At 38.1% G+C, this 22,247-nt stretch overlaps 1 protein-coding gene across 4 annotated transcripts in view; it reads left to right on the top strand.

Moving 5' to 3' along the window:
• The first annotated feature begins 210 nt into the window (after positions 1-210).
• FBXL4 (F-box and leucine rich repeat protein 4) overlaps positions 211-22,247 on the top strand; it is a 73,675-nt gene continuing 51,638 nt past the window's right edge. The window contains exons 1-4 of one of the 4 annotated variants that reach the window (XM_034962566.3): positions 211-407; positions 13,014-13,131; positions 20,039-20,156; positions 20,802-21,385. In XM_034962566.3, coding sequence (XP_034818457.1) covers positions 20,874-21,385 — 512 coding nt within the window. In that variant the 5' untranslated portion in view covers positions 211-407; positions 13,014-13,131; positions 20,039-20,156; positions 20,802-20,873. The remainder of the gene's footprint in view (positions 408-13,013; positions 13,132-20,038; positions 20,157-20,801; positions 21,386-22,247) is intronic. The other 3 variants (XM_034962563.3, XM_055113976.2, XM_034962564.3) reach the window with 3 other exon arrangements.

Raw genomic sequence — 22,247 nt, 5'->3', positions numbered from 1 at the left:
GTGTATGACCTAGGCCCTTTACACGGGCACCACTGGAGCTAGGAAGCCAGCAGAAAGCTCCTCCCCCTGGCCTGGGAGCGGGCTGTCCGTAGGACCCAGAGCACCTCCCATGGGAGAAACGCCCGGCTTTGCTTCTGGCCCCGCCCCGCCTCCCTCCAGGCCCCGCCCCGCCTCCCCGGCCCCGCCCCAACCCCGCGGCCCCGCCCCGCCTCCCTGGCCCCGCCCCGCCTCCCCGGCCCCCCCGCTCCTCGCGGCCTCCGCGTCTTCCTTCCGGGTCGCGCTAGGCCGGGCTTGCGGCGGTTGTGCCGCAGCTAGAGAGTCGGGGAGCCGCCCCCGCACCCAGGCCTTCTCGCGCTGCCTGGTCGCTGGTGAAGCCCGCGGCGCGCGCCTCTCCCGGACCCTGCAGGGTACGGCCCTTCTTTTACTTCTCCTTCCCGTGGGTCTCTGTCTTCTTCCTTTGGCGCCGGGGCGGGGCCGGGGCCGAGCCAGCGCGCAGCTCCGCGCTTTGGGGAGTCTGGACGCCTGGCAGAGGCCCCCGCTGCCCGCCCCTCCCCGCCCGCGACCCCGCGCCCCCGCGCCCCCGCGCCCCCGCGCCTCCGCTTCACGCTTGCGGGGCTTGCTGGGGCCCCTGAGAACTGCTGACGTGCCTCGGGCTCTTTCTACGCTACAGTCTGCCTGCAGGCTGTGAGGCGTCGTCCGGACGTGTGCGCGGCTCAGGGTTGTTTACACCGCGGGGGACTGCGGGTCGCCCCACACCCGCGCTCAGTGCTGCCCCGGCAGCCACGCGTCGGCCACATGCCCGCCTGTGCTTGTGATTCCTGTGCCTGCTGCCTTGATTTCCCTCTGACATCCGATGGTTTTTGCCTAACCAGGCCTGTTTTCTTTCTTCAGGACTGCTATAGGGTGCCCAGCTACAACCTTGTTTCTGTGTTTAGGTTTAGGGGTGCCCCTAGAGTGTGATGATGACCATCTACTTGGCCTCCTTGTCGACATATTTATAACGGGTGGTTTTGCATTTCCTTGATTTCCCAGTAATCATTGCCACAAACCTTCGAGATGCATTCACAGATTGAAATACAGTATACAAATAACTATTATAGAAGGTGAAGATGGTATAAGCCTGTGGTCAGGTTGTTGCGTTGGCAGGATGCCCGTCTGGCTTTGTGCTCCGGAGGGCACATTACCACCAGGTGCAGGGATCTCTGCTTGCTTTGGTCTGTTCGCAGACACAAGCTGCCTTTTCTGCTTCTTGCGTGCACTCCTTGGTTTCTTAAGTTCAGCTATAGGTATATATTTTTTTCTTTCAGGCTCACTTCCTGCCTCCATTATCCTGTACCGCATATTGTATCTGTTGGTTGAGTAGAGAGAGATTCATCCAGAGTCATCAACGCTCCAATAGTCCTTTATCAGATTAAGGACTTGAGGGAAATGTGCATTATGCTCTAGTAGGCACTCTAAAAGTTCCTTGAATTGGATTCTTCTTTCCATACTTATGTTCTGAGTACTAACTTTGTTTTAAACTTCTGCGCCAAAAGTTGGCTTTTCTGAACTCTGCATTTTCAAACTCTTCCCTTCTGTTATTTGAAAATCAGATAAGTCAACTCATTGTAAGATGGATAATTTCTTTACTCAGGCCGTGATGAAATAATGCGATTATAGTACTCTGTACAATGGTACATATGGTACTTGCACATATGGTCAGTTAACAAAAACTGCCCCTTCTTTCTTTACTGTGTTAGTCTCATCCTCTTAATTTTGCTGTGGTTAACATTCTCGATCTTAACTTCGCGGATCTAACTCAGTGTCCTTTAAAAAAGGCCTTTATCTACATGAATTGTATATAAATATCCACCTCCGTTTTCTTCTAGTATTGTTAATGATCTTATTTATATTTAATGTGAGATAAGAAGGCTCTAACTTTATAATTTTGTTAGTGACTCCATCATCATTTGTTGAATTCTATTTTTCCCTGCTGATCAGTCCTATAAATACCATAGGCCCTAAATTCCCGTGTATTCTTGGGACTTTCTGAACGGTCTAGTATTCTTTGGCTCCCTGTGGTGATCCTGGCTTCTGTGATGCTCTTATTGCTCTAGGTTTATAATGTGTTTTAATATCTAGGGATTTGAACGATGCCTGGCATATTGTAGACATCACTAAATATTTTTGAAATGAACACATTTAGTGGGGGCAAGTTGATTCCCTTTCTTTACCTCTTGCCTCCCTCCCCCCTTTAAAATTTTCCTGCCAGTTATTGAGATTCATTTATTTTAGCTTGCTTTTTCCATGGTCAGTTGAATCATTAACTGTTAGTAAATAAATCCCTTCTGTTGCTCATTCAGAACTTGGGACTAGAGTTGCTCCTTACAGTTACATAGAGAAGCAGCCTGATTAAAAATCTGCATGCCTTTTGACTTTGCACCGTGTCATAGTAACTGTAGTGTGTCTCTCCCCATCACCTGTGATTTAGGATGTTCTGTACCTGGTTTCTAAGAGAAAAATGGTTATCTAAGAGATAAATGGCTGTAGAAGTGTTCCCTGGGATATGAGGAAGATATCCTCATATCCATTTGTATTTTACCATCACAACTGGATATCTAAAATATAATAAATTTTACACTGGACACTTAAAACCTTATTAGCCCATGAAATAAATGTATGCATTCTTTAAAAAAGATCAAGCAATACAGAAATCCTTAAAGGAGGAAGTGAAAGTGCTGTGTGCCCACCTACCCAGTAACCTTGTTCCATAAAGATGATCACTGCTTGCAGATTTTAAAAATATATTTAAGTCTACTTTTGTTTCATAAATGGCAGTGTACCATCTATAATTTTCTATAGCTTCCACTTAATAATAATTGATAAACATCCTTCTGTGTCAGTGCATATAATAGTATCTTGTCTTTTTTGTAAGTCTTTTGGTATTTCATTGTAGGAATAACCCAAAAGTTATTTAGCCAATCCCCTGTTGGCATTATTCCAAATTTATTACAAACAGAACTGCAAGGATCATTTTTGTGTTTATTCTGTATACTGTCATGTTTGCATGTTAGTTCATTTCCTAAGATATGGAATTGCTAGGTCAGAGGCTACACATAAGTGTTAAATTATGAGAGATTCTGCCAAAGTGCTCCTCAAAAGTTGTTGGTAAGAGTAAATTTATACAATTTGTTAAAATATTGCTTTTGCCATATCACATTGCCAAGAATTGTCAAGGATCTGAGATCATACCCTACTTGCAAGCTAACAGTTTCATGGAAACGGGCAGAAAATATGAGACTCCTGACTCAGAGACAAAGCACAACAGGAACGGTAGCCAGAGGATCATCTTATGCTGATTTGCTGGAGCCCTGATTTCCACAGGGTGATGTGACAAGAGCCCAGTGACACTAGCAGATGAAGTAGGTTATGTTACAGGAGAGGAGTCCTTAGTTTAGGGAACCTGAATCTTTCATAGTGGGCTGCAAATAAAGCTGTCTGATCTTTGCCAGAGAGGGAGACATTATCTTTATTTTCCCACATGGTAAACAAACCTGCCCTCTGTACCAGAGGGAGACATCTCTTTATCTGCCAAGGCTATTTGCTATATAAACACCACTGAAAAGATAAAAAATAAAGGCCGTCAGTGCCTCTACTTATATGATATGCAGAAACTTGAGAGACCTGCTAAGGTGAAATGATTATTTTTTATATTTAGTAATTTTATGGATGAAAAATGCTATTTTATTGTTTTAGTATTGCATTTCTTTGCTTATTGATGGGGTTGACTATCTGTATGTTTGTTGGTCATTTGTATTCGTTTTTACTTGCATGATCATATCCTTTGCTTAGGTTTCTGTTGAAATGTTCCTCTTTTCTAATTATTTGTAATAGCTCTTTACATATTGTGGCTATTAATGATTTGGTTCACCATTTGCTAGTATTTTCTCATAGTCTATTCTTTAGTGTTTCTTGGGGCTTTTGCTTTATAAAAATCTTTAATATTTATGTTGCCAGTTCTGCTGTTGTTTTCCTTTACGGCCTCTGGGTTTCCACCCGAAGATTATTAAAATACTCTTTGTACACATTCTGTTGTCATAGATATAGATTTTTAAAAATGGTTGCTATGGCATACTATTACAAATTTATTTTGCCAAATTGCTGGACATTTTCCTAAAACATTTATTTTGATAAACTGTCCTTTCCCTGTTATTTGATTTGACACATTTGTTGTAAGATACTATATCCTTAATTTGTTGTTTTTCTCAAAGCCGACAAATTAGTAAGCAAAGTATGTTAGATGTTTACTGTGATTATGATTTTGGTTGAATTCAGCCTTAAAGATAATATGTGTAATTGTTCTTAGTGGATTTTATCTTAAAGAATATGAAGTATCTTTTTTGCCCTGTTTAGTGATTTTTTGGCTGGGAGTCTACATTGTCTTATATGACTTTTGCCTCTCTGTCAGTTTTGTGTGTACCTGATAGGTCTTTTTTGTCCATATGTTTATTATGTTTATTTTCAGTCATTTTACACCATTTTGCTTTACTTGCCTTTCATAAACATCAAACATTCATGTAACTGAGCTGAACTTTTATTTCTCCCTGAAATCTTCCCCCTTGCCAATTTGGAAGTTTGTCTTCTTTTTTTTTTTTTTTTTTTTTGAGACAGAGTCTTGCTCTGTCACCCATGCCGGAGTGCAGTGGTGTAATGTGTAATTTTGGCTCACTGCAACCTCCATCTCCTGGACTTAAGTGATCCTCCTGCCTCAGCCTCTCAAGTAGCCTGGACTGCAGGTGCATGCCACAATACCTGGCTAATTTTTGTGTTTTTTGTAGAGATGGGGCTTCACCATGTTGCCCAGGCTGGTCTCAAACTCCTGGGCTCAAGTGATCCACCCGCCTTGCCCTCCCAACGTGCTGGGGTTACAGGTGTGAGCCACTGTGCCCGGCCTGGAATTTTGTCCTTTTTTTTTTTTGTTTTACATTTTATAAAACTTTTAAAAAAGATCATTGTAGATTCATATACAGTTGTAAGAAATAATACAGAGATCTAGATCCTGTGTACATTCACCCAGTTTCCACCTATGGTAACACCTTGCATAACTACAGTACAATATTATACTCAGGAAATTGACATTGATACAATCTATAGACCTTATTCAGATTTCACCAGTTTTACTTGTACCCATCCCTGTGCCTGTTTAGTTGTAAGTAATTTTATGTAGATTCCTGTGAACACCACCACAGTCAAAATATACAACAGTTCCATCACAAGGTTACCTTGTACAAAATTGGGTTTATCTCCTAATAGGACAATTTAATCTAGTCATATTAACTATTTTTTCCCCTCTCCTGCAAGTTTGGAAATTCTGAAACCATCTATAACTGACTCTTTTTTGCCCTCATTCTTCCCATTAATAAGTTGAGACCTGGATCTCTTGCCTTCTTTACATTCTTGGTTTTATTGATTTGATTTCTTTTCTACAGTTGTAATATTCTGTTCCCACATTGCTATAAAGAAATACCTGAGACTGGGTAATTTGTAAAGTAAAGAGGTTTAATTGGCTCACAGTTCCACAGGCTGTACAGGAAGCATGGTGCTGTCATCTGCTAGGCTTCTGCGAGGCCTCAGGAAATTTACAATCATTGTGGCAGGCAAAGCAGGAGCAAGGGTCTTACATGGCAGGAGCAGAAGGAAGAGAGTGGGGGAAGCGCTATATACTTTGAAACAAAAAGATCTCTTCAGAACTCATATGAGAACACCACTAGGGGCATAGTGCTAAACCATGAGAAACCACCCCCATGATCCAATCACCTTCCAGGCCCCACCTCCAGCACTGGGGATTACATTTCACTGTTAGATTTTGATGCAGACACAGATGCAAACCATATTAGTAGTTCTTCTGTTTGTTTGTTTTTTCTAACCATTTTTTAAAATTTTGCTAGTATTGTATCACTTAGATTTAACTATAAGGTCACTGTTACTTGAATAGTATGTCTTCCCTGTTTTTGAAGTATTTAATTCTGTTGTTTTTTTTTTTAACTGGCATACATTTTTAAGTAATAGTTTCAGGAAGAGTTATGGGAAGTATACTTGCATATCTAGAATATTTTTTATTTAATTTTGTTTTTTCTATGTGAATAAGAGTTTGAGCCATTTTTTTTTCCTTTAGAATTTCCTTGAACTTAAATTAGCTTCAGTCTTTATCTTATATAGATGTTAGGTTTCTTGTATATGTGCTCTAGGTCATTTATTTGTCTCTTAATTTTCAATTTATTTCAGTCACCACCTCTTCTAAGAATTTTTTTAAGTTAGTTTGTGCTTATTTCATGGATCCTATAACCTATTAACACTAAACAATGATTTTTAAAAAAAACTATTGTCCTAATTTTGGCATTAACTTTTCCTGAATGCCATTTGCTGTAATTGCTTAACTTGTTTCCCTGTCTTTAAAATGGTTAATTCTATTCAGACATATAAATGCAGATCTATGTTGACCATCTTGGTCCTGGTCTGAAGTATTTCATGTCATGAAGGTCACTATTCTGTTTTCCAGACAGGTAGTTTCCTAAGGCAAGATGAGTGGTTGGGGCTGTGTGAGCAGGCTTTGCCCTGGGCAGAACAAGTGGGCAGAACATGCCAACTAGTAGATATCTTTAAAGAGAACAGACAAGTAAGCTAGCGTGTGCATAACCAAATCAATACTAGAGTATCGGATTTACAGCTTGACTTGTTTTGACTGAAAACAAAAGCACACAGAACAGTTACATCATCCTAAAAGTTCCTTGTGTGGCCCCTTTGTGGTTACTTTAGTCAATTTCTCTTTCTTCCCTTAACCCTGGGCAATCACTGATTTATCTGCCTTTCCTATTTGCCTTTTCCAAAGTATCACATAAATGAAATCATACAATATGTAGTTTTTGCATCAGACCTCTGTCACTTAACAAAATGCATTTTAAGATTCATCTATATTATTGCCTGGATTGGTGGTTCTTTCTTTTTTTTTTTCCTGAGTAGTAACTCATTGTATGGATGTAACACTGTACATGCATCTGTCAAGGACATCTTAGATGTTTCCAAGTTGGAACAATTATGAATAAATCTGCCATAAACATTTGTATACAGGTTTTTGGTTGGATGTAGGTTTTTAGTACACTTGAGTAAATACCTTGGAATGGGATTGCTGGATGGTTTGGTAAGGGCGGATGGACCTTTATAATAAACCGTGAAACTGTTTTTCAAAGTGGCTATATGATTTTGCATTCCCACTAGAAATGTTTGCAGAATCTAATTTGGTATTTTAAAATTTGATTAATTTGTAGTTAACTCTTCCCAGGTCTTCCCTTAAGAGCAAATACTTCCCAGGTCTAAGATGAAATACTTTCTCAGGGTTTACTCTTTTGAAACTGTACTTGATCTTACTCTTCGGTAATATGTTTGCTAGGACATGTACAAGTATCCCATAAGAGAAAAAAAGATATTTTCAAGTAGATGAAAAGGCAAGCACAGACTGGGAGAAAACATTTGCAAAAACATCTGTCTAACAAAGAAATTGTATCTAGTGTGTGTAAAGAACTCTTACAACTCCATAGTAAGGAAACAACAACAACAAAAAGATTAGAAAATAGACACTGCACTAAAGAAGATATAAATGGCAAATAAGCACGTGAAAAGATGTTCCATGTCATTAATCAATTAAGAAATTCAAATTAAAACCACAGGGTATCACCACCCACCCACTAGAATGGATGAAGATTGACAATATTAACTATTGATGAGGATGTGGAGCAACTGGAACTCTCATATGTTGATGTCAGAATGTAAAATGCTACAGCCACTTTGGAAATAGCTTGATACTAGAAACAAGCCAAATGTTTAGCAACAACTGAATTGATATACCAATGTAGCTGACCCTTGAACAACATGGGTTTGGACTGTGAAGATATGCTTATATGCTGTTTTTTTCAATAAATATAGAAAAATTTTGGAGATTTGCAACAATTTGAAAAACTTGCAAATTGCGTAGCCTAGAAATATCAAAAAAAGGTATTTCACAAATAAATAAAATATATGTAGATACTAGTCTATTTTATAATTTACTGCCATGAATAGCACACATATATATTATAAAAAATTAAACTTTATCAAAAGGTAGTCACACACTTACAGAATGTACGTGCTTCCATTTGCAGTTGAGAGAAATGTAAACAAATGTAAATTCAGTATTAAATCATAACTGCATAAAATTAGCTGTGGTACATACTGTACTACTGTAATAATTTGATAATCACCTCCAGTTACTATTGCAGTGAGCTTAAATATTGCAGGTATCAGCTTCCAATGCTGTGTGAAGCTAATCATCGACACATGAGCAGTTTGTCTCTAGTAAATTGTGTATTACAGTAAGAAGTGATTTCTTGTGATTCTCACGTATTTTTCATCATGCTTAGTGTAATACCATAAACTTTGAATAACACCATGGGACCCTTAGAAAGTGCCACTGGTAATGTCAGAAGTGATTCCAAGTAGCAGAGAGAAGTCATGACATTACAAGCAAAAATGGAATTGCTTGTTATGTACCATAGATTACAGTCTGCAGCTATGGTTACCTGTCATTTCAAGATAAACAAATCCAGCAAAAGGACCACTGTGAAAAAAGAAAAGAGAATTTATGTAGCTGTTGCTACAACTATACCAGTAGGTGCAAAACCTTGCACTTTTTGTGAAATACCACTTTATCTCATATTGAAAATGCAGCTCTTATGTGGGTGCAGGATTGCTATAAGAAAGACATGCTTGGAGACTCTAATATGATTTGAGAGAAAGTGAAGTTAATGTATGACAGGTTAAAGCAAAAAGAAGGTGAAGGATAGAAAGCTAGAGAATTTAATGCCAGCAAAGGATGGTTTGATAATTGTAGAAAGAAGTTTGGCTTTATGTATGTTAAGATAGCAGGAAAGCAGCTGCTACTGTTCAAGAGGCAGCAGATGATTTCCCAGATACCATTAAAATAATTGAGGAGAAAGGATATCTGCTTAAATGGGATTCTTTCTCTCTCTCATTTCGTTTCATTTCGTTTCGTTTCGTTTCATCTCCCTTCCTCCCTCCCTCCTGTCTTGTCTTTTCCTTTCTCTTCTCTTTCTTTTTTTGAGACAAGGTCTTGCTCTGTCACCCAGGCTGAACTGCAATGGCATGATCACAGCTTACTGTAGCCCCAGCCTCCTGAGGTGGAAACAGTCCTCCCAAATAGCTAGGATTACAGGTGCACACCACCACACTTAGCTAATTTTTTATTTTTTATTTTTGTAGAGGCAGGGTCTCCCTATGTTTCTTAGGCTGGTCTTAAACTCCTGGTCTCCAGTGATCCTTCTGCCTTGGCCTCCCAAAGTACTGGGTTTACAGGCATGAGCTGCTGTGCCCAGCCTCAGTCAGGTTTTGAATGCAGACAAAGTGCCCTATTCTGGAAAAAAAAAAATGCCACAAAAGACATTTATTATTAAAGAAGTAAAGCAAGCACCAGGATTTAAGGCAGGAAGGGATAGACTAACTCTGGTGTTTTGTGCAAATGTATCTGGGTTTATGATCAAGACTCTGCTTATTTATAAAGCTACTAACCCCCAGCCTTAAAGGGAAAAGGTAAATGCCAGTTATCAGTCTTTTCGTTATGTAACAGGAAGGCCTGGACAATCAGAGTTCTTTTTCTTGATTGATTTCATCAATGCTTTGTCCCTGAAGTCAGGAAGTATTAATACCTTGCTATAAGGGACTGCCTTTTAAAGTTCTTTTGGTATCAGACAATGTCCCTGGCCACCCAGAACTCCACGAGTTTAACACTGAAGGTGTCGAAGTATATTCCACATGTCCCCAAATGCAATGTCCCTAATTCAGCCTCCAGATCAGGGGGTTGTAAGGAACTTTAAGGCTTACTATACATGGTACTCTATGGAAAGAACTGTGAACTCTATGGATGAGAACGTCAACAGAGAGAACCTGTAAGTTTGGAAGGATTACACCATTGAATATGCCATTGTTACAGAAAAAACTGTGAAGGCCATCAAGACTCAAACAATAAGAAAACTAAAGAAAACTGTACCAATAGTGTACATGACTTCACAGAATATATGACAGAACCAATCAAGGAAATCATGAAAGAGATTGTAGATAGGGCAAAAAAAAAAAAAAAAAAAAGGGTGCAGGGGGAGGAGGATGAAGGGTTTCAAGATATGGATCTTAGAGAAATTCAAGAGCTAATAGACTCCACACCAAAGGAGTTAACAGAAAACGACTTGGTGGAGACAAGTGTTTCTGAATTAGTGCCAGATGACGAGGAAGAAGACATAAAAGAGGCAGTGCCAGAAAACAAATCGACATTAGATAATTTGGCAGAAAGTTCCAATTATTCTGGACAGTTTTGACTTCTTTTACAACATGGACCCTTCTATGACATGGACACTGAAACTAAAGCAAATGGTGGAAGAAGGATTGGTACTGTATAGAGATATTTTTGGAGAAATGAAATAGCAAAAAGTCAGGCAGAATTTATAGTATATTTCCACAAAATTGCACTGAGTGTGCCTGCCTCTCCTGCCTCTTTTTACACCTCCTCCATCACTTTCACCCTGTACCCTGAAATGGCAAGGACCACCCCTCCTCTTCCTCCTCCCTTTTCAGCCTACTCAACATGAAGATCAGATCGAAGACCTTTGTGGTGATTCACTTTCACTTAATGAGTAGTCAATATATTTTCTCTTCCTTATGATTTTGTTAACAGTACTTTTCTCTAGCTTACTTTATTATAAGATAAATTATATAACTTACAAAATATGTTAATCAACTGTTTATGTTATTGGTAAGCCTTCTGGTCGACAGTAGCCTATTAGTAAAGTTTTGGGTGAGTCTAAAGTTATATTCAGATTTTTTTTTTTTTTTTTTGAGACGAAGTCACCCAGGCTGGAGTGCAGTGGCACAATCTCGGCTCACTGCAACCTCTGCCTCCCAGGTTCAAGTGATTCTCCTGCCTCCTGAGTAGTTGGGATTATAGGTGTGTGCCACCACAACCATTTAATTTTTGTATTTTTAGTAGAGACAGGGTTTTTCCCTATTGGCCAGGCTGGTCTCAAACTCCTGACCTCTGGTGATCCACCTGCCTCAGTTTCCCAAAATGCTGGGATTAGAGGCATGAGCCACTATGCCAGCCTATATTCAGATTTTTTTACTGCATAGGGGGTCAGTGTCCCAATCGCATACATCGTTCAAGGGTCAACTGTATAATGGGATTTGATTCAGAATAAAAAGGAACTGAACTACTCTTAACACATAGCATCATGGGTAAATCTGGAAGATAGACTGAACAAAATAAGCTAGACACAAAATAATACAGTTGATCCTCAAACAACATGAAGGTTGGGGTGCCAATCCCCCATGCAGTTGATCCAGCTGTAATTTTTTACTCCCCATAAGCTTAACTACCACTGAATAGCCTATGGTTGACTGGAAGCCTTACTGATAACATATACAGTTGGTTAATATATGTTTTATATGTTATATGTATTGTATACTGTATTCTTACAATGAAATAGGCTAGAGAAAGAAAATATTAAGAAAATCATGAGGAAGAGAAAATATATTTACTCTTCATTAAGTGGAAATAGGTCATCATAAAGGTCTTCATCCTCATTGTCGTCATGTTAAATAGACTAAGAGGGAGGAAGAGGATGGGTCAGTCTTGCTGTTTCAGAGATCGCAGAGACAGAAGAAAAGGCACATATAAGTGGACCCACACAGTTCAAACCTGTGTTAAGGGTTAGCCATACATACCATATTATTTCACTTTCATATAATTCTGGAATAAAGGACAATCTGGTTTGTAGTGACAGAAAGCAGATCAGTTTTTGCTTGGCATAGGTTGTGGATGGGTGATTGACCAGGGATCCTTTTAGGCTAGTGGTAATATTCTGTATCTTGATTTTGGTGGTGGTTATGTTGGTTTCTGTCATTGTCAAAACTCATCAAATTATATGCTTAAAGTGGGGTACATTTTATACTAAAGTTAATTTAACAGTATTACACCATTTTAATTAGTTGCTATTTTAGCTATAATGGCAAGCTATGACAGGTGTATTGTCCTTGGATTTTTGTTAGGCAGGGTGTAAATCCACTATATTTTTTTCTAGGTAAAATGTTCTCTATGTTAATGTACAAAAATATATGGCTAGTATTTGGCTAAAGTAAATTCACATAATTAGTATGACTTAAACAAAATATCATTTTTTCTTTCTTCAGTAAGTTCCTTAAATTTATCCTCAACCAGATATCTCCAGTTTTTAATATTTTAGTTAAATATCATTGCATATCTGCTAAAGATTTAGGGTTATTCCAGAGTCACAGTTCTTCTCATTCAGATGGCTTATTCTTACCCATCGTTAAACACTGAAGAAAAAGGTAATGTATAGGTAATATAACAGTGGAATCTATTTCTAAGTTATGTTGTATCATCGTACCTGTGTAATTAGAAACATATCCTTTCTTGTCACTTTGTGAGATAGCATGTTGGGCAGGAAGAGGGTTTCCAGATCCATTATATCAGAAAAAAAAAAAACAAAACAAAAAACCATTCCACTCATCCTATAGCTCTACTTAAAAAAAAAAAAAAGATTCCTTCAATTCCTTTTTCTGCTTTTCTTGCTACTAAAGATTGATTATGAAATATTTCAGAAGTTTAGATATGCTTGTTAAAGAAAGTCTAGGAAAGAAAGAACATATTCTGCAGAACTAACCTTTCTCAATTCCTAGTTTAAATTGGTTCTAAATCTTATCTCTTGTTTTCTGATAAATTCATTCCTACTTGACTTCTTGGGTACCTCTTGCTTAGTTCCTGCCCTTTATTCATTAACTCACCAGAGGTTTTTGCACAGTCTAATGTATTCCAGACTTTTTGGATTATTTCCTTGCATTTTTGAGATCTACCTTGATTCCTCGAAGAGAGTGGTACTGTTTACCTCTGGTTTTTGAGATTTTTGCTCTGCTTTTAGATTTTTCTTCCTGGCCTGGTTCCCTTGCCTTCTCCATTTGCTTCATTCGCTTGGATTTTCAAGAAGCTTTGAAGCTGGATAGGAGTCTCCAGTCTTCCTCTTGATCCATATGTTTCAGGTAAGAACGCCACCTATTTTTTCTACTTTGGGGCCTTACTGATTAAAAAATACAGTCATAATAAAAATGTTTTAACTGGGGAAGAATTTACTTAGAGTAAGAGAGAGGCATATAAAGCCTTAAGATACCATCCTGAGTAGTTTCCATGCTGACACTGTTAGATTTTTTCAATGTTAGTTTTTTAAGATCTAGTACAATTAGAATATCAATAATTATGATGAAGAAAAAGCGGAGCTTTTTCTAATGCTTGGCCTTTGCTCCTTTATATCACATCTAATACGAGAACAATATTAAGCTGTCTTATTACCTTTGCTGTTATATTACGGCCTGTCTCTTCTGTCTCTCTCTCTCTCTCACTCTGTTGCTCAGGCTGGAGTGCAGTGGTGCGATCTTGGCTCACTGCAACCTCCACCTCCCGGGTTCAAGCGATTCTCCGTCTCTTCTCTCTTAACTTGTAGGTTATCTCTTTAAGAAATTCTTTTTCAGCCATAGTTTTTCCAGTTCTCCATAATCAACGTACTGTTTTAACATAGATTTGGAGTGCAAAAACATCATTGTATTTGAGGAAATGGCTTTCTTTTACCTCTCTAATCATCTCTTTCATGAATCTTTCTTTAATTTCAATCAGAGTTTCTTTGTGACCAGAGTCAAGACTCTTTTATGTATTCAGAAGCTGCTTTTGTACTAACAGAAGTTACTACTTTTTTCATTCTCTTTGAACAGTAAAATTTCAATATATGTACTATTCCTTCTTGGATGGCTTCAAAGAGGTTCATACATTTAATTCTTACCTATTGCGTTTCAATTTTTATTACCCATTTCCTCTCTTTATCTCTGTATCAAGATATGGAACATTTCTTGCGTCATTTTTTGGTTTACATGTGCCTTAGGAAGAGTTGCTGGTTTCATCTCTGTGTTTATTTTAAACTTATTCATTTTAATTCTCTTATGCCATCTACTCTTCCAGTCTCCGTAAAACAACAAATGTTTATTGAGCATATATTGGCATGTGCTAGGCTCTAAGGGTATGGTTATAATTAAGGCATATTCTCCGAACTTGAGGAGTTCATAGTCTATTCAGGTAGAGAAATATTTCAGCATGTAAGAAATAGCAAATAATACGAACATATAAGAGCAGAGGAAAGGTGCATGGTAGATAAAGTATGAACCTGACCTTGAAGGATGAGTAAGAGAGTGCCAAGCATTGGAAGAGAGGGGGCATTCCAGAGCCATCCAGCCTCAGTTGAAGATTTCAGGATGCTGAGGCATGAAAGCAGGAGTGCTGCTGAGGGCGTGGTGGAGGTTCTGGTGGGTCTACAGCAAGGGTAGTGGGTGTGGACATGAAAGGGAAGGGGAAGGCGGGCTCAAAGTTAGATCGAATGTTCTTGTATATCATGTTATCAAAAAGACAGCCTTCCTTTAATGGTACCTCTGTGTATATGAGAAGAATTAGGAAGAAGAAAACCTGGGAGGAGACTGAGAAGTTACCAGAGGCAAGAGGGGGCATAAGAGCACAAGTTGGTGTAAAAGCTAGAGGGGGCCAGCCAGGAAAGAGAGCTGATAGGAATTTCAGATGCTACATCAAATTCACATTATCATTCCCCTCTTTTCTCCATTGATGCTTTCTTTCATTCCCCTGTTTTGATTTCTAGATTCAACCAGAAAAGTCCTTCCTCAGAATAGTATGTCTTGATCAGTTTCAGCAGGATTCAGAAATAATGAGCATTTAAGGGTTGGCCTTTTTTCTTGATTCATTACCACATTGAGCATTCTAATTACATTTTGGTACTATGTAGCAAAGCTGTCTAAACTTGCTCTTTTTTTTTTTTTCTATGACTTCATTGACATGTCTCTGTGGGCTCTTTTGCAAGTAAATATTGTGTTACAATTTGCCTTGTATGTATGCCTGTGCCTTATTGCCTGTCCTTTTTGTGTTTTTCCATGTTTTTTCACTGTAGTATAACTTGAGAATAATCCTCTTTTGAGTTTTAAACTTGTTTTCAGGTTCTTTCATCTCACTGTGAACCTAGCCTTTACGCTGTCCTGGCTCTGGTTCATTCTGATTGCTGCCTTTGTTATTTTATTAACAGTCCTTTTCCTTCCTCTTTTTCCCTTCGAAGTACAAGCCGACTTCTCGGCAGCTCCTGCCATCCTGCTTCTCTCCGCCTCATCGATTCCCCATCTCACTTCAAATCTCAGTAGGAAACATATGTTCTCCCTTGTCTATACCTCTTAATTTCTCTTTTCCACTATTACTGCTTTCTCTGTAATTGTATTATTTAACTTCGTTAAGCATTTTATAATATGGAAGATGTGGTTTAAACCTAAGTTGTATTATAATAAAATCATGTTGTATAAAAGCAAGTTGTTTCCCAAGGAGTATGAAAGTCTCATGATACAAGTTAAAATGGCTGTTGTTTTGGTATTCCTTGATTGTGCTAGTATAAATGTTCAGTGTAGAGAATTTCTCACTTCATAGTCATTGCTTATCAGTGATTGGATTAAGCAACAAATGAAATGAAGATCCCCCTAATTCTGACTTATTCTAAATGGAAAATAATATTTTTATATGTTGTGAGTCCTTAAAATAGCTTTTTGAAAGAACAAAAAAAGAAAATGTCTCCTAGAAGGTCCATTTTATAATCACTCTTTTGGACAAATTAAGTGTTCCTGACTAATATTTATTTATTTGCACCAGGTGGGAAAAATAATTTTATCTTTGAATCCCATTCTCCTCATAAAATAGAGTTATTGTATCTTTTACACTTGGTTCATTGCCCATAGGGCTATTCATTGGTTACCACAAATTGCCTCCATGCCTTGGCAAAAGTCCAGACAGCGCCTGGACAATTTGGACTTCTGCGTTGGTCGTAGCTCTCCACATGAGTCCTGAGACAATGGCTCCATTCCCTTTTTCAGCTTCATTTCCCAGGGAAAAGTAGAGAGAGCTATCCTTTCTTCTCCATATGTTCTTCCCCACCCCTAAAACACTTTTATGTGTCATCTTAGTAGATTGGAAAGGAGTTTAGAATCAATGAAGGACGTTAGCAATGGGTTTGTACATTTCTCTTTTTTATTTCTATGCCTTGCTTATTTTCAAAAACAGGTTTTAACTTCTATAACATTTTCCAAATAGCACTGCTGGAAAAAGAATAAATATATTTGCTTTTTTGGTATATCAGACTCTGCATTTCCTTCCTTTAAAAATTTCTTTTGCCATTTTTAACTTTATTTCCTGAAAAAATTAGCATTAAATATTATTTTTATCCATAGTTGAAAAAAACTAAAGCATCCATTTTACATTTCTATATTGAAGAAGTTTGAACATATAACACATATATTTACAGTTTATAACTCACTTTTACATATGTTGCCTCAATGCAAAATTTTGCTTAACTTTAACACAGCTTAAACATAATATTGCCCATATGACAGTCTTGCTTTTGATATTATCTTATAATCTACAATGGTAAAAGCTGGGAAACAGTTTCAAAGTTTGTAGCTTGGTATGTCAAACAGAATTCGACTTTCACAATTTGTCTAAAATCTTTTTGCCAAAAATGCACAACACAGTTTTATAAAGAAAGGGGGAGGAGCTTAGTTGAAGCAATTTATAGACCGTGGAGTGAGAAGTGATGTCCAGAGATTAAGCAGTCAACTTATTCATCCACTGTGGCAGATGGTTTTCTGTCCTTCCCTTGATGGTTTCCAGGAATAACACATCCATAGTCTTCTAAATTAGCTGATTTGTCAGTTGATTTGAATACATGTTATAGGTTGTTCTTTATTTCCTAAATTTTATTTTTGCAGTTTAACTTGTTAATTCTTTTTCTTTTTGAAAAGAGAATACTCAACTTCTTTGGAAAATGGTTCTTAATTTATCTGCAGCCCTATTTTGAAATAAAGTGTATATGGTAAAAGAAAGATTTGTACCATTTCAATTTTTTTTGTTAAGGATTGAGACTTGAGTGGCAAAAAGTTGTCTGTCTGTTTTTGAAACGGGGTCTTGCTCTGTGGTCCAGGCTGGAGTACAGTGACACGATCATGACTCACTTCAGCCTTGAACTTCTGGGCTCAAGTTATCCTCCAGCCTCAGCCTTAAATATATATATTTTTAATTTGACAAATTTATACTTGTGGTAGGTGAAATGTTTGAATAAAGAAGTAATATAACAGGTAGTTATTTTTCCCCCAATTATAACATGACATACTTCAGTACTTGCTATTATATGTCCTGAGGTGAATCTGGTTCATTGACTCATGAGCACATCCATTAAGTGTGTGCTACAGAAACACCTTATTTATTTATTTGTTTGTTTGAGACAGGGTCTGGCTCTGTCACCCAGGCTGGAGTGCAGTGGTGCAATCTCGGCTCACTGCAACTTCCGCCCCGCCGGGCTCAAGTGATTCTCCCACCTGGGCCTCCCAAAGTGCTGGGATTACAGGTGTGAGCCATCATGCCCAGCCTATTTATTTTAATATATGCTTTGTTGCCCTTCTTTGGAAAAAGTCTTATTCTGGTTATTCTGTTATTTCTTGTGCTGCAAATCCCTCCATTTGGTGAGTCCACTGACTATCTCTCATCATGGTTCATTTTCTATTCTGGTCTGTAACTTTTTACTGTGATGCATCATTAGTAAAGGTTTAGTCTGTTGTATGTTTTGGAAGCATTCCTGCAAAGAGTTTTCACATTTGCTCTTACCAGGTCCTAAAGTTTTACCAGTTCAGGACTACTTTTCTTTTTTCAGTTTTTTGCATGAGGATAGGGTGGGATTCTAAACCATGAAGGTTGTGTGAATTTAGGCCCACACTCTATGCATGGTTCATGCCTCATATGGTTCTGATTTCCTCTGGTGACTTTCCCCCCATTGCCTTAGTTGATGTCATGGCTACTTGGGTTTCCTGGCCAGTAAGCTAAGTTTTTATAGTCCTGGTTTCGTGGATAGGGTGATCCTTTGAGAGTTTTGGCTTTATGAAGGTCCTTCCAACTGTGACCTGTGTCTTTAAATAACGTCTCTGAATGGGTGTTAGGGAGTCCCCTTGTAACCATTATGGCCTGTAACTGGTTCCATGAGTCATGTTAGCTTCAGCCCCTGACCTCTGTTCATTGACTTTCTTTTTTCTGCTCATTGACTTTCTTTCTTTCTTTTTTTTTTGTTTGAGACGGAGTTTTTCTCTTGTTGCCCAGGCTGGAGTGCAATGGCATGATCTTGGCTCACTGCAATCTCCACCTCTTGGATTCAAGCGATTCTCCTGCCTCACTCTCCCGAGTAGCTGGGATTACAGTCATGTGCCACCATGCCTGGCTAATTTTATATTTTTAGTAGAGACGGGGTTTCTCTGTGTTGGTCAAGCTGGTTTCAAACTCCTGACCTCAGGTGATCCACCTGCCTCAGCCTCCCAAAGTGCTGGGATTACAGGCGTGAGCCACCATGCCCAGCTAACTTTCTTCTTAGTTTCTTACTACTGTGGATTCTCTGCACTTCTTTCAAGTTCAGTTATTTAAGTAGTGTTTCAGTGCTTATATTTTTAAATATTTCAGTGTGTTTGGATCTGTTTGGGTTTGAGAGGCAAAGGGATGCTGTTATACAATTTAAAATTATTTTAGATTTTTATAATTTTTAGTTTGCTCATCACCTTTCTATCAACATGTCAAATATTTTGTGCCTATTATGTACTGTGTACTTTGAGAAATAAAGATCTTTGGCTAGATTCCCTCCTTCAAGAGATTTATTCCTAATATAAACCCTAGTGGAACTAAGGTATATATCTCATAAAAATGCAGTGCCAGTAGGTATCAGAAAGTAAGGCTACTGATGTGGAAAAAAGTGGTTGGAAAAGAAATGATAGAGGAAGCGAGACTTAACGTAAAATACGAAGAGTGGTTAGAACTTGATTGGGTTTGCTGGGTTAGACAAGAAGAGATTGGTCCAGCTTGAAGAGAGCCTTAAAATACCAAACCAAATAATTTAGATTATATCTTGCAGATAAGAAAAAGGCATTGGAGGTTTTTGAGTGGAAGGGACATTTAGTGCAAATAATGTTTTATAATCTTAGTGCTGAAGTTTTGGAAGACTAGTGCATTGCTCTATTAAAGAAAAGTTGGGGCAGGGCGTGGTGGCTTACACCTGTAATCTCAGCACTTTGGGAGGCCGAGGCAGGCAGATCACCTGAGGTCAGGAGTTCGAGATCAGCCTTGCCAACATGGTGAAACCCCGTTTTTACTAAAACTACAAAAAATTAGCTGGGCATGATGGTGTATGCCTGTAGTCCCAGCTACTCAGGAGGATGAGGCATGAGAATCGCTTGAAACCAGGAGGCAGAGGTTACGGTGAGCCGAGATTGCCCCAGGGCACTCCAGCCTGGGCGGCAAGAGAGACACCCTGTCTCGAAAAAAAAAAAGTTGGTACATCTCCCTTCTTAGAAGTTAAACTCAAGACTTTACAGGTACAAAAATAAGTTTGTTTTATAGTTCCTTGTTGTCAACAAAAGTTTACCTACTCAATGAGGATGGGCCCCAGCCTATGTTGTAAATGAGTGGAGCTGGCTGGGAACGAGAGTGGCCACTGAGAGAGCTCATGCTTCTTGGGATCTTGTTGATTGTTAAAGGTTACAAACTAGATCAAATTTTTAAAAAACACTGTTTGGCCTCAGTGAAATATGTATACAAACATAGTTTGAAACAAAAGCTGTGAGTTTGCAACCTCTTTATAGATAGCGTTCATTATTAAATCTTTATTATATTCTATCATAACATTTAAAAAATACATTATTTAAAATTCTGTACAAAATAGAAAAATGTGGCCTGTTTGATTTGAAGGGTTGAATAAGGGGCTATTTATAATTTTGGATATTTTGACTTTGTGACTTGGACATAAAAATATTTTCCAAAACTCTTTTCTTACAGGTAAAAGAATGTCACATGTCAGCATTTGTACCTGAAGTCAGCATGCAAAGTTCAGGGTACATGGATGAATGCCAACTTTTGCATTTCCCATGTGTATCCTGTGACCATTCTATCTGGGGTGAGTGATTTCTAAGAGTAGCTGGCAACAAACCAGATGCCAGCCAGCCATGGACTGCCCTAACAAATAATGCTAGGAGTTATAAATTAAACACTGATCTGTTATCTGTGATGTGTAAGGCAGTTAATGTAGTTCATCTGGATTAACTGTCAGCACCAAAGAACTATATTCCCATAATGTGAAATCTGAATTCTGTATGTTTGAAAGAGAGTAATAATTAACAGTAGGGAATTTTTGTTAACATGTAAAATTACAGCAATGTCTTAAGATTATTTTGAATTTACAGCAGTATTTTAGTGGTTCACCATATAATTTAAATAATTTTAATTTTCAGATTCAAAGACTTAGTATTTCTTGAGTGATGGTTATAATTTTGTATAAAATACGGCTTTTTGGATTGTATATCTTCCAATTGCCTTATAATATAGTTTTGCTTCCCATATTGTATGCATAACAATATTTAGGTTTCTTAAAAATACATTAGAACATTTATTTATACCAGACTTCACATTTGTATTTTAAAACTTGTTTTTTTAGTTTCATTCTGAGAAATTACATTGAGGGTAGAGCCTGTTCATTACCTTATCCATGCATTTTTCTGCTTATTTAAATTATTTTATTTCACCAAGCCATTCATTTTTTTAGAACATCCTTCAAAGAGTTCATGCATCTTACTGAGGACACCTGACCTTTTGAAGCTTCATAATTCACATCTAGATGTCACCGGTCTTTCCCATGTTAACAGTTCTGACCATGTTTTATTATATATGCCTTCGGCGCCGAGCCAGGACAGCTACAAGAGGAGAAATGATGAACACCCATAGAACTATAGAATCAAACAGCCGGACTTCCCCTCTCAATGCAGAGGTAGTCCAGTATGCCAAAGAAGTAGTGGATTTCAGTTCCCATTATGGAAGTGAGAATAGTATGTCCTATACTATGTGGAATTTGGCTGGTGTACCAAATGTATTCCCAAGTTCTGGTGACTTTACTCAGACAGCTGTGTTTCGAACTTATGGGACATGGTGGGATCAGTGTCCTAGTGCTTCCTTGCCATTCAAGAGGACGCCACCTAATTTTCAGAGCCAGGACTATGTGGAACTTACTTTTGAACAACAGGTGTATCCTACAGCTCTTCATGTTCTAGAAACCTATCATCCCGGAGCAGTCATTAGAATTCTCGCTTGTTCTGCAAATCCTTATTCCCCAAATCCACCAGCTGAAGTAAGGTAAGACTAATTTTTTAATGACCTAAGTTATATGGTAGAAAGGTTTTGGTTGTTAATATTGGAGATCTTTTTTATTGCAAGCATTCTTTTAAGTAACTTAATTGAATTTGATTTTGAAAATTTTCCTTAGTTTTCTGATGGGGAAGAGAGATCACTCATATAAAGATTTAATGCAGGCTTTATACCTGTAATACCTCATACTGTAATATTCATGGCTTATGATATTTGCATCTCATAAAATTTACCAAAACCAAAAAGCACAATTTGAACTCACAGGGACATGGGCCATTCTGAGACGTTAGTATGAAATATGACTTTGAAAATATTTTCAAACAGGCATCATGTTACTACTTTTAAATCTTTTCAACAACTCACAATAGGCCTATGAGTGACACTTCAGAGGAGGTCCTTAGGGGATTTGGTTTAACGTTAGTTGAATGTTTTTGCAACACCCATATTCATTTAAAAATCAATGTTGCTTTAAGTAATTCATGCATTCTCCCTACAAGCCTGTTTTGCATAACAGCTCCTTGGCTCTCGTTTTTGTCATTCAACCTCCTAATTTTAAAAAATATTAATATAATGCAGTCTCACATGTACCCTGTTCTCCATGTGCCTAGGACCCATTCCTCCCTCGAAGAAACCACTTTTATCAGCTCATTTTGTATCTTTCCAGAATTTCTTTGTGCAGACACAAGCAAATACAAATATAATTTTATATTTTTATACACAAAAGTAAGCATATTTATCACATTGTTCTGTACCTTGTTTCACACAGTAGTATATATTGGATCTTTTCTTGTAAGTACAAAGAGAGCTTCCTCATTCTTTCCTGCATTTGCAAGTAATGCATAGTGTGTAT

Source organism: Pan paniscus, chromosome 5 (assembly GCF_029289425.2).
Source record: "Pan paniscus chromosome 5, NHGRI_mPanPan1-v2.0_pri, whole genome shotgun sequence".
In the NCBI taxonomy this organism is placed as follows: domain Eukaryota; kingdom Metazoa; phylum Chordata; class Mammalia; order Primates; family Hominidae; genus Pan; species Pan paniscus.
The sequence above is the reverse complement of the archived record's forward strand: the minus strand, read 5'-3'. Positions and strand labels throughout refer to the sequence as shown.